The sequence below is a fragment of the Strongylocentrotus purpuratus genome, unplaced genomic scaffold (assembly GCF_000002235.5).
Source record: "Strongylocentrotus purpuratus isolate Spur 01 unplaced genomic scaffold, Spur_5.0 spur5_scaffold_16, whole genome shotgun sequence".
Classification (NCBI taxonomy): Eukaryota; Metazoa; Echinodermata; class Echinoidea; order Camarodonta; family Strongylocentrotidae; genus Strongylocentrotus; species Strongylocentrotus purpuratus.
The window spans coordinates 7,624,609-7,638,097 of record NW_022145601.1 but is presented as its reverse complement, the minus strand read 5'-3'; the positions used below and the strand labels follow the sequence as shown (position 1 = coordinate 7,638,097).

General features: G+C 37.1%; 1 protein-coding gene across 3 annotated transcripts in view; it reads right to left on the bottom strand.

The window, feature by feature from the left end:
- Window positions 1-13,489, bottom strand: part of LOC579027 (msx2-interacting protein) — an 89,033-nt gene that overhangs the window by 19,100 nt on the left and 56,444 nt on the right. For 2 of the 3 annotated variants that reach the window (XM_030986666.1, XM_030986667.1), the window contains 4 exons: window positions 8,460-8,571; window positions 6,268-6,356; window positions 856-1,013; window positions 322-447 (listed from right to left, as the gene is read on the bottom strand). In XM_030986666.1, the coding sequence (XP_030842526.1) occupies window positions 322-447; window positions 856-1,013; window positions 6,268-6,356; window positions 8,460-8,571 (485 nt within the window). Of the gene's footprint in view, window positions 1-321; window positions 448-855; window positions 1,014-6,267; window positions 6,357-8,459; window positions 8,572-10,878; window positions 11,300-13,489 lie in introns of those variants that run through there. The other variant, XM_030986668.1, reaches the window with a different exon arrangement.

Sequence of the window (13,489 nt, the reverse complement as noted above, 5' to 3'; positions counted from 1 at the left end):
TCTGTAAGGACTCGCTCATCTGGTCGTCTGTGTGTTCAAATTCGACACACATTTTGGACAATAAACAGTGAGCATGCGCAGAAGTACCTTGGAAGAAAATATCAAAGAGAGCATGTGCAGTTCTGCACAGGAAAAAATAGTGAAACCTATTCGGAGCTTTGGCAGAGATTTGTTTTTACTAGTAAAATTATACTTTCATCACGTGAGCACCAATTGACCAATCGCGTATTTAGAATACTCATGAATATTCATAGAAGGGATATAAACATGTATATATTTATATAATCACAACATATATAGTTACAACATTTATATAGTTACCTTGACTTTGTTCTTGCCTACATATTCCCCATCCAGCTTCTTCCTAGCCTTCACCACACTGTCAATGTTTGAAAACTGGAGAAACGCAAAGGGCTGGGCGCTCTGTGGTTTCTTGATTTCTATATGCTGTAATGGAAAAATAGACAAATTAAATGAAACATCAGATAAGAAAGAAAGAAAGGGATCATGAAAACAATTTATAAAAAATCAAAAGTACATATCTTCAGAAGTAGTTAAGCTTCATCATGGTTAATCAATATTATGGACCCAAAGTTTATGTAATGTTATATAAATATGGTGTCCATGTAACGCTGGTAAAAATAGAAATGTGTTTTAAGCAAAGATTTTGAAAGCAACAGAAACAGGAACGATTCTGGCAGGGCACTACTATATGTATTTATTGCATGAAAATACTTCTACAGATAATGTCATCTTCCATGTGTAGTAGAAAATATCATACCCACGTTACATGGACACCGTCATATTTTTTGCCTCAACCTTATGGAATGACCCTATTCCAATAAATAAACATACCACAATGTCCCCGAATTTGCAGAAAGCGTCATGAAGCTCGTCCTTGTCTATGGTGCGATCCAGGTTCCCGACGAATAGCGTCCTCGTTGCGCGGGGATGGAATTCGTCGAGCTCCTTCTCAAAGTACTTGACTTCGCTGTCATCGACACTTATGTCCGCTGTGGAAAATAAAATAAAACACAGGAATTAATATTTGCGCTTATTTCTTAGTAGCATAATGGCATCATGACAGAAATAGTGACGGTCTAAGAAACATGTATGTCACTCTCAACGAGAAGAATGTACATAAGTGATAGGAGTGTCGTGGCCGAGTGGTTTAAGGCGCTTGACTAGAAATGCGAAGGTTGAGGGTTCGAATCCCTCACATGGCACTAATATCCTTTTGCAAGATATTAACCTACACTTGCTACTCTGATGATGATGATGATGATGATGATGATGATAATGATGACAGTGATGGCAGATGGGTGATGGTGGTGGTAATGATGGTGAAAATGGTGTTGATGATAGTGACTACAGAATTAATACTATTCCATTTTTTATGAATAATTCATAATCTATTGCTGTCAAAAGTATAAAGATGTATACCGGTATTCATATAATTATATGAATTACATGTACCAGTACTATTAATTATCAGCAGAAAAAGATGTACATCTCAATACAAATTGAAAATAAAACGATGCATCAAACCTACAGTGAGGTAGGCGGTAGGCTATAAATGTCCTTGAAAATATGTTAAGGCATGCATGAATGATATACATGTAGATCGGAATGGGGAGATCGGTTTGCCTGGCCGAGAGGAATTGATTGCCAGTGCAATGGACTGAAATACAAAATAGAAAAGAAAAATGCAGCCTGCTGAAAGCTCGGCGGGGGATTGGAGCCCCAGTTCAAAATAGAAGCAAATAGGATGAATGAAGTAAAGGCAAAGCAAAGAGCATCAAACAGAATTGTGACTCACAAAGGAGGTCGAGTATGCAGCAGAGGAGGAGGGGAGAGAGAGAGATAGAGAGAGAGAAAGAGAGAGAGAGAGAGAAAGAAAGAGAGAGAAAGAGAAGCGAGAAAAAAAGAGAGAGAGAGAGAGAGAGAAAGAGAAGCGAGAAAGAAAGAGAGAAAGAGAGAAGCGAGAAAGAAAGAGAAAGAGAGAAGTGAGAAAGAAAGAGAGAGAAAGAAAGAGAGAGAGATACAGAAGGAGAGAGAGAACCGAGAAAGAGAGAGAACCGAGAAAGAAAGAGAGAGAGAGAGAAAGAGAGAAGCGAGAAAGAGAGAGCGAAAGAGAGAGAGAGATACGAAGGAGAAAGAGAAAGAGATAAGATGCTGAGAGAGACAGGGGACAGCAGCAAACATACAGAAATATTGAAGTCACTACAAAAAGAAATGGCTTTTAAAATGAATACAATGAATGAAGTCTCCTTCTAGAAAAGTGAGGAATCTTGAGTGAAAAATATATAGATAGCAAAAACGATACATGAAAATGATCTGAGGAGATAGAAAGTGATGACGAGAGGGGGAGAAATTTTAGTCTTTGAGAAGTGAAAGTGGTATCTATTGTAAGAGCAAGAGAAAAAAAGAGAGAGAGAGAGAGAGAGAGACATACAACAACAAAATGTACAAATTGTGCAGAAAAGACACCCAACATAATTGTGTGAAATAAAATGTACCTTTCTGGAAAGACTAAAGAATGGTTTGTATGTTGGCCTCACAAAAGTACAGCAGATGCAATAAGAAACAAAACATGAATAAGGCCCATGAACACTCTAAATTCTCATCCCTGGCAGGCAAGCCAGCCAGCCTGCCAGATTTTTCAATCATCCAAATTCAATTCATCATCACGAAGAGAAAAGAAAGGACATATAAAAAATGAGAGACGGGTTTGTGAGGTAGAGTGAGCTAGCTGGCAGGCAATGGCAATATCTGCCTCATTCTATGCACGCTCGCCGCGTCACTGAGAGATTGGAAGCTAATGAGAAAAGGGAATCAGCGTGTAACAGAGAGAGAGAGAGAGATGGAAGAGAGAGAGAGAAGAGGAGAGAAGGAAGAGAGAGAACGAAGAGGAGAGAAGGAGAGAAAGATGCCTATCTGTTTCCATAGCAACAGCACGATGGCCTTGCTGCTTGGTTGCCTATGATTTATCCCCAGCGAGGGACTGGGGCGACAGCAGCCAATGATTTACCGTGCATAATTAGCATAAAACGCATGCCGAGTATCCCATGTGTCCCGCTATTCGTGCAATGCCTCCTCCTCCTACGTCTCTACGCTTCTACGCACGGTCCAAGGGAAAAACAATGCAAAGACCCCCGTTGGTTCATAACAAACTTCTTTGGGGTGAAAGTGACGAGGACGACGAGATGCTTTCAGCGGCACCTGCGTGCTACCCCGAATGGTGAATTGATTATTTGGTGGGGGTGCTGGCATGGCTGGCGTTCCGCGTGATTAACAATCAAGCATATGGAATAGGAATTGGGTTCTGGGATGTATGGGAGGATAAGGAATGCGAAGGCTGATAGAATGAGATGATGATCGAGTTCCCAACATGGGTTGAAATAGTACCCACTTCTTTGTTAGAATATGTACCAATGAGATTCAGGTTCAAATAGAGTGCATTAACATGCTTATGTCATTAGAGTTAGCCTCCTTTTTAATCATTCTGTAGTCCCATATGCTACAATCAAAGTCTTTTTTCACGACCTGCATCCTTAATTTTGTTCACTGACGATTGTCACTGAAGTACCATAATCAAATGATTACAATAGTGAGAACCATAGTAGAAAAAAAATAAAGAGGATAAGTAGGGCTCACCAAAATTATTTTAATAAATTATTGCTAATAATATATTGCTCATGATGTATTACAAAACATAACTTCTTCATAGAAACTATATACACAAAGTAAAGACCAAAAATATGAGGGCTGTAATACTTGGGGAAAAAGCAAGGACATTGGATTGTAAAATAAAAAATACACTTTTGGCTTTGAAACTTTAAAGAGAACCAAAAGATCAGAGATGATTTTATTTTTCCCAACAGAACACACTCAGATTCTCTTACTCCTAACAGAACAGAATCTGTGTTTGCGTTTACAAAACAGTGCTTGTACACAATACATATAGTTGTGCGTTGCGTATGGAATATGGCCTGTACAGTCTCAGTTGTGTGCCTGTGTGTATGAATCGTACACACTCGTATAGCAATGTAACTCGTATACGTCCACCATACTGTAAGGCTACATAGGGCACATAACACATTGCATTCATCATTATGCATGCAATATGTTTTAAGGTCTAATAATATATTTTCTTTTCCTCTTTAGTTTATATGATTCTTTGTCTAGTCTTAATGTGAGGAGAAATGGAGCACAGCCCAACCAAGAGCTGTCAAATATGATGATTGATAATAGGAAAGAAAAGAGACTGCCTGACAATAGGAAAGAGGCATTTCATGACGATCGAATACGAATGTAGGGGTCTAAAATATGTTGACTAAATAAAAGTCAAAACAAAGTCATATATCATAAGACTCAGATATATTTTAAAGGGAGAGATGCATCTTTTAATCAAGGCTAAAATCATAACAGGCTCTAGTGTTTAGATTTTGGATTAAAGCATTCATCCTATTCAACACACATGATAATACAAGATAATATAAACAGAAAAGTCAGTTGTCTATCAGAAGACCCGATTTCAATACGAAACCCCTAAATCTTTCTTGGAGTTTTACACAGGAATACCAGCATCATTATTTTCTCATTTATGGCATTGCATTCTATAGATACCAAAGAAAACATTAATATAGGCCTATAAAGTAGTCATAATAAAGTGAAACAAACAAACTATGCTTAGGCCTGTAGCGTGTTTATAAGCCTACAGATTTGAGTCACCAAGTTAGCGGAGGGAAGTTCTCTATGACGTTGGAAGTGTGTTTAAATCATATGCAACGTGATACCGCGGTTCTGCCAGAGTGATAACGCTTGCTTTATGGTTCATGCTTTACCAGCACGCATCATTACGAACGGCATCCCTGATATCTTTTATGTAAATGTGCGTCTTACCAAAGATAAAAATAGCAATTATATTTCTTGCGATTTGATACGGTTCTTGCTGAAGATTGGTTTTGTTGGCAATAGCTGACATTTCAAAATTCAAGCTAGCAACATCAACAAACGGAAAGATTGCTAGATGAAAGAATGAGAAAAATGTTCCTTCTGACCATATGCCAATTTTTGCCAAAAGCAGGCAAATACCAAAATACAATTATCTTCTTAGACACAGGAGCCATTTTGAGATTTGCAAATACAGATATGCAGAAATGCAGATATAAAAGCAGTATATTTTCATAGAAATTTCTAGGTGCCATATTTTAGTGGTTCTTTACCTGAGTCCTGCATTGATGTATATTTCATATGAATTGTAATTTGTAGGTTTATTTGCATTTTTGTTATCATTTTGTTTAAAGGTACTATGTCCCTTTTGCAGCCAACCTCAAATGCTGTAGAACTTTGCAGGAATTATGAATATGTCATGTATGTCCTATCTGTGAAATTTAAACGTTAGCAGTGTCCTCATATTCAAATTATGCAAGGAAACCTGTTTACTTGCTAGACTTCACTGTCAGACACTATTGAGTGACTGACTGGCTTTTTTCTTCTTTGGTAATAACATACATGAAAAGAGTTGTAAAGGGTACATGAGCATTTGTCTACATCAATAACCCACTTCTTGTGATGGCCAAGATTAAACTGATTGAATCTTTGCGCAGCATAAAATGTATGACCATTCGGAACAATTGTCTGAAAATCAAGACTATTACTTTTGGGCTCTATAGCCCTAAAGTCGATTTGACAACTAATAGTCATTATTTTCCCACTTGAAGACATTTTCAAGCCCCACCTTTTTTAGGGAAGTTCTAAATAAGTATTATCTTTCAAATGCAGTTGGAATTTAACTTTTTCATTTTTTGGGCCTGCAAATGGGACATAGTACCTTTAATATATAATTGTTTATCATTGTATTTTGTTTGTTATAGCGCTTGGAGACTTCGGTGGTAAGCGCTTTATAAGGACCGTATTTATTATTTGATTATTATTTTTGCAAGAGCCCTAGTTTTAGACCTTTCCCAGATCTGAATGGCTCACAGCTCCCACTGAATTGTTTTCTTTTCTTTTTGCTTTGTGTCTTTATCCATACATGATTTTACAAGAGACTCTATTTTACAAAGCTCATGAGATGTGTAGTGGTGTTGTGTAGTGGTGGTTATTTTACCGGACTGCTAAGAAAGCATAAATGCTTGTTAGTAAGCAACCAGAGAACCGACGGCTTTAGGTCCTCTCCGAGAGACCTGATAATGAGGATTAATGCCTTACCAAAGCCCGGCTTTGCCAATTTGACGATAGGAACCCGTTAGTGATTCTTACCTGCTCCTTCCCACGGTGACAGCTTCATCTCACAGCCAAAGAAGAGCTTCCCTTTCGACGCCGACATCGCCTTCTCCATATCCTCAGTCCTAAGAAAATAGAGAAGAAAATGATGAATGTTGAGAACTAGGAGACATTAGGAAAGATGAATACAGTGGTTAAAGGTAGATGGGTACGGGTCGGATCACTGTCCCAGGAATATATGTCAAGAACCAAACATCAAGATTTTTCATTAACTTATTTAACGATCATTTTTAACTCAAGATAACAAAATGCCTCTTAATTTGAAAAGCATGTTTGTCAGAGTTGCCTCCATATTTACTTCAGGGGATACAACCACATTTAAAAACAAAGTAAGGAGATATAATATGACATATTGAGTATGAGCCCATATGGGCAATATATCAAAACACCTATTTATGCAGTGATTCAATCACACGTCCCTAGACGGAAAAATAGGAATGCTAACATACCACGACTCCCCTCACAAATATCGTAAATCCAACAATATCAAAATGGAGCTATCAGTTTCAAGTTCTTGCGTAAAATAACTCACAACCTAATCGGTCGTTCTGTCCTATAAGGCTGCTTACCGTAAAGCACATATATGTACATGTAGGCCTACATGTTTCAATACGTGGCTTAGACTCTATCAACATGCTTTTAATACCTCGCTCTTCATCCTCAATATCTGCCTGCGGTTTTACAAAAAATGATCACAGTTCACTGCGATCGATTTCCTGTGAGAGACACATTCTTTAGATCGCCGTGGACCTCGCTGACGACTCAAAGACACTTTTCCACAAGAAAACGGGTCACTGACAAAAGGCATTCAACAGAGGACTCTTATCGCCGGCTGGCTGCAGAGTCCGTCCAAAATGGCAGTGATATGCTCGCTGCATTTATAAGCACATACTGAGCAAGAAACGGAGTGACAGTGAATAGTATGGCTTCATGAAGCAACCATCTAATGATCTATCGACAACAACCCACAAGAACTCCAGATAGAGGTCTTCTTGTAAGATATGCGAGATGGCGACACACTTTGTTAAGCATTAATGAGATCCAAATTCAAAAACATCTTGTACACGCTTACTGTACGGACAGAACAAGCTTAGAAGTGGGAATATCAGTAGTAGCTTGATTATCAGCGAGTATGAAAACCTACAAAGGACCTATATCCTTGGTTACTATTCATAAATGGCCTGTTCAGACCATGGATAATTTATATGAAAATATGAATAAAGAAACGCTGTATAAAGAATCATCCTATAGTTAAAGGTGTACAGACTAGGTAACAACATCGTAAGAAACGTTGTACTAAAAAACTGTTTTTTGAAAGGGCAACTAACGCAACAGCTGGGCAATCATCATAAGTACACGCTCATGATAAGGCCTACCCAGTTACGATACATGTATGACGTTCAGTCCGGAGCAGAACCTTCATTCTTTATTTTTAGTTTTCATCAAAATGATACATTTGTTTTGTAATATATTGCAATATGCAATGCTTCTTATGATATTCAGACTAAAAATCTGTAATTACTTAATATTGGACAGCAATTTTATTTTAGTGCAGCTATACAAAAAAAATTGATAGTCTGAATGAATGGTAAAGCTTGCAATAGGAATCTCTGTCAAGTAGTGTCATTACCATATTAAAGTAGGTAAGCAACAAACTATAAAAAGGTAGGAGTTCAGGACTTGAGGATTATTAAGAGAAACCTCATAATTAAATGGAGAAACAAAGGTTTCATCTTGCTAATTGCACTCCAATATTTTACCATTTTGAAGATAAAGTTTCTCACTAAACATAGACAGTACAACGATTTGACAAATGCTAATTAAATTTGAAATCGTTTATTTTGTTTCTTTTTATTTCGTCAAATATAAGGTTAGCGTTATGTTGGCAATGGGCTTTCAGATAAGGGTTATATTTGGGGTTAGAGTAATAACCACATTCCCTTCCCCCTTTTTGAGTAAGAAAAATTGGGGAAAAATTGGGAAATAATAGGGAAGAATAGAGAAAAATCAGGATAAAATCAGTGGGGGGGGGGGAATATTTAAAAATGGGGAAGAAAAAAAAATCTGGAAAAAAAAATTGGGAGACCGATTTAAATCAGGTTTTTATCAGGCCTGGTGCATGAAGTAAAACTAAGAACTTGAGAAGAATATGATAAATAAAAACGTACCTCTTGAAGAAGACGATGCCGACTCTATCGTCCCCCGCCCCCTGGACGGTGACTGCCGTCACCTGGCCGTACTTCTTGAACTCGTGAAATAAACCATCCTTGATGCTTGAATCTACATGCAGATAAAAACAGAAACTGGTCAGTCTCAACAAATAATGAAATGTTGTCATTTTAAATATAACAAAAGTTAATGCTAACAACAATATTTTAAAAATACAGCATATCATTCAGATACCACCTGTATGTCTAAACTTTAAATTCATTGCAGAAAATGTACTTGTTCTATTCCTGTCAACACTAATACAATGCAATAAAGCATTTTGTTTTGTTTTAACAGTTTGAGAAAAAATCAAAAGTGTTAAGTTATTTTTTTCACTTCCAAGTTTATTTGAACATGATTATATTCCACAACTTGATAACTATATTTGCATCTGCTAATATAATATTATACCAATATGCTGTGATGTTCAATCGTTATAAAAAGCCTTACAAATTTGAATGAATGTAAACCAAATCAAAATTGATACCATCACATTTTTCACTCCTTTCAAATAATATTCCATACTTATTGGAAAGCTATCACTACACATAAGCCATACAATGAATGATGCATTTTTCATATAAAACATCTGTCATCAATATGTATATTTTAAATATCTTTGAAAGGGTAAATAAATGCAACAAAATTGCAATAACACTTGTTCCATAGGGAAATGAGTACCATAAGGTGTATTTGTTGTTAAATTTAAAAAATGCAATTTTTTTCCCCCTGGGATTAATCAATAATTACCTGTCAACAGGAATCTAAATTGTATACATTTTTATCCCATGAGTAGCAGTTGAACAGAACATGGGAAATTGGAAAATCGTTAACCATATACATTACATGTACATGTACGTCTGTGTGACGTCAATTACCAGATGCATTGTAAATCTTATCAAACGAGCCATAAAATGGCATACACATGTAAATAATACAGGTATATGTAGTTACATGTACGCATTCCACCTATAGAAGTAGATTACATAGTACCATGAAAGCTACGTGTACAAAGCTTCATGTAATAAACAATGTAGTAAAAAGCAAATGATATGGGGTAAATTTCTTTACAAATAAATGTTAACCTACTATGTACATGTACATGGGCAACGTACAGTCTCCCTGTCTGAACGTACGTTTTCCATAAAATATTCACATTTACACCGTAAACATATATACATGTACATGTATGTAGGCCTACAAGTAACGGCATGTTGCGCTAAATACAGTTTGATTTGAAGTAGTCCACGATGCTTTCAACCAGGTTCCCAGCTGAAGGCGAACGTCGCGATGAACAAGAAAATAATTCCATTAAATCCAGATAGTAATTCCAAAAATGTCTGAGAACAGGGCACGGAAATATTCCTTGATATGACAACAAATGTGAAGCACAGCAACATGGTACATTCATGTCTTGTATTCATCCGAAAGGAAAAGTGCTTGTGGGTTGTGCCGATATCCAAGACTTGACGACCTGCTTGATATTGTAAGCACTCTGCTCAACATTTGTTGTACATTGAAGGTATGCAAGAAGGGAAGCTAATCTATTTGTTTAGGGATAGCATGTACAGCACTGGCTAAGTAACGCACGATACAGTCTTGCACATGTACTCGGTCATTCTCCAAGATATCCATTTTATTTATCCTTTGAATGAGCTGTAAATGTTCAGGTGAGTTGATCAAGTGGTCAGGCATTCTGGTCATCTTCGCCTGTACACTGACCGCAGGTTGGCTGGACTGTCACATACTTTGTATGAGCCTGGTCCAAGGCAAACATACATAAATAGATTTGATTGACAAGCATTGATCTATCAAAATGAACATTTATGAAACACACCCTCATGATACACATCAAAAATATTACATGATAAAACATGTACATGTATGTAAGCAGAAACTATTATGAGGGAGAACACTATACATTTTCATTTGAATTACGTACATGTGCACTAATAAAGACAACAAAATATGACAACAAAATATGCTAACAAACACAATCAGTTATTCTGTCTTCAATACTGTGAATGAAATTCATATTAGCCTACCCTATGGTTCCTCTAGCCTTGTGCAAAGCTTCGACCAAAACCCTGATAAAAATATCCTTCCAAAACAGGTACCAACAAAAAAGAAATACTGATGTTCCACCAACCAAACCCATTAACATATACATGTACATACAGTATGTCATGTACATGTAATAACACAAGCATGCAAAAACAGAATTATGTTCAGATTGGATCCTTGTAGGCCACCATACTACAAGAGTAAAGCACACACTCCTACATGTAATTGAATGACCTTATACACTACAACAACAACAACAACATAAGTTGAACACTCATATTCTTTTGCCAAACCCAGTTGAATAAAGAACTTTACCTGTACATGTCGAAGCAGTCAGAATATTAGAAGAGAGAAAAAAACCTCTGGTAGAAGAAATTGAGCCTGCAATGTTCCTTCACTGTTGTGCCATCCTCTGTGTGTACTACAGTACAGTTCTATAGAGCACAGACGCGACAGCACTGTCTGTGTGCGTCTTCTTTAGAATCTGGCACAGTTACACAATACACATTTTAGACCTACAGTATAATATACAGGAGTACATGTTATCCATGATGCTGTTGCCCATACATGTCAGAGACATAATGTACATGTTATTCCCTTTCTATCTCTTGTCTGTGAGGGCATGCATGGTACCGCAGCATTCACAAAACGTTTCCTGATTTCACATGCAAATGACTTCATCGTACACACCATTGTAAGAAGGAGGGTAAATCATGTATGAAAAGGAGAAATCACGTGTTTGTACACCCTAGTTCTGTTAGGTTTATAAATGTGTGGAATGGGAGGGGTGGAGAGAGTGAGAGTGGGGAGAGAGGGAGGGAGAGAGGGAGGGAGGAGAGAGAGTGGGGTGGAGAGAGTGGGGTGGAGAGAGAGAGAGTGGGGAGAGAGAGAGAGAAAGAGAGAGAGAGAGACAGAGACAGAGAGAGACAGACAGACAGAGGAGAGAATGAGAGAGAGGAGAAAGAGAAAGACAGGGAGAAGGAGAGAGAGATAGACACAGAGAGAAGGAGAAAGAGCGAGAAGAAAGAGGGGAGAGAATGAGAGAAAGTGAGAGAGGAGAAAGAAAGAGAGAGTGAGAGAGAAGAAGAAAGAAAGAGAGACAGAGAGAGAAAGAGAATGGGAGAGAGAGAGAGAGAGAGAGAGAATGAGAGAGAGGAGAGAGAGAGAGAGAGAAAGAAAGAGGTTTAAGTTATGACACAGACCTGTAGGATATGGTTTCCCATATTACACACTTTGTTCTGTTTTGGCACGATAGGCTTGATAGGCTTATATGGACATAAAAGACAGTTTACCTTTTAAAGATAAAATCTGACTTCATACAATAATATATACTGTACAGCCAAACATCTACTAAGGCTACCCAAGGGAAACGAAAAAGACTGTCACTATAGACAGGCGCTCTTTCTAGACAGGTCCTACAACACATTCCAAAATTTTCTTGGGTAAAAAGAAAATACATGAAAGCCTACACATGTATGCCTAATATTCATGTACATTTATATAATATCTTTTTGTCCATTTATTGGTATCACAATACTGCTTAGCCACATATTATTTTTCCAATTTTTTCGCCATTGATCCTAATTGATATCCACTCTATCACAGTTTATAATGCCGGTAGTTTATTAGCTCTCTTGTAATTATGATCAAGGGCAAAATAGAAATGTTATTGGAGACAATTTAATTGATTGTTTAAAAAAAGGAGAGATTTCCTAACATAAAATGATAAAAACATTATTTTGTTTAAATCAGAATTCATGACCCCCTTTTTATTCTTCTTTTTAATTGTTTTTTCCAAACTTTAAATTACAGAGGCCTCTTTTCTTTACTGATACACATGTACATGTTCAACACATCAGAAACTACCTATGCAACTCATCAATAACAAAAAACTTATTTCTTGTTTTTCTTCGTTCTTTTTCTATTGATAAAAGCTGCATTTTCCCTTTAAAAGCTGTGATTTCCCCACTGGTATCAAGGCCAGATGTTTTGTTCTTAATCACCCCAACATGCGCCCTTGTAAAACAACAACAAGCACTGCTTGCGAGCAGGATTTAGACCGAAAGCGGACGGATAGCGGAAGGAAGAGCAGGTACTGCCACTCTTTCCTCTCCAAAAACACTTTCTTTTGATAAACACAGCAATGTACAAGCATTAGAATTGCCTATGATACTACCATAGTCTTCCTCTTTCAACCTTGCTAATATAGTGTTTATGTAAAAGACACACAAGTACAAGTATGTTCAATCATTCATGGACACTGTAGATTGCCAAATAGCAATGTTGGCCTATAGAATGTTGCATGCATGTAAATAGTAAATGCCTGTAAAAAGGGCTAGGCTTCTCGCCAGAAATTTGTTTACCTTTGAGTGACATATGACCTTGCAGAATTCCAGGAGAGGTTTGGGGGTAGAACTAACTGAATTTGAACTCAAGTTTTATACATGTTTGTGAAACTGATCATTACTACAGATAAACGTATGTTCATTTTCAACAAGAAGGGATGGAAACTGTATGCTACACTTTTCGATAGAAAATTTGAACTATGACAGTATAACCACACAGACATATACATACAGTTTCTTTGACTTTGTGCACATTATTTCTACCATTGTTATTCATTTGTTTTTATCTTCATTTGCATTTGTATTTGTAATCCAACCTCATATTTTGGTTGCAATAAAGAAATACTGCTTTTCCCCACACGTGATATACAGTTGGTTAATTTTTTTAAAACATGAAATCACTTGTTTACCAAGCAACACATGCAGGCTTGCAGCATACATGCAGTATATCATGACTTAATTCAATTACACAACAACCATTTATGGGAGAGAGCTGATGCAAAGTGGTAATCGAATCTCTCCCATACCAAATCGAAAAAAACATAAATCCAAACGGGAGTCTTCTAAGTAAATTAACGCGG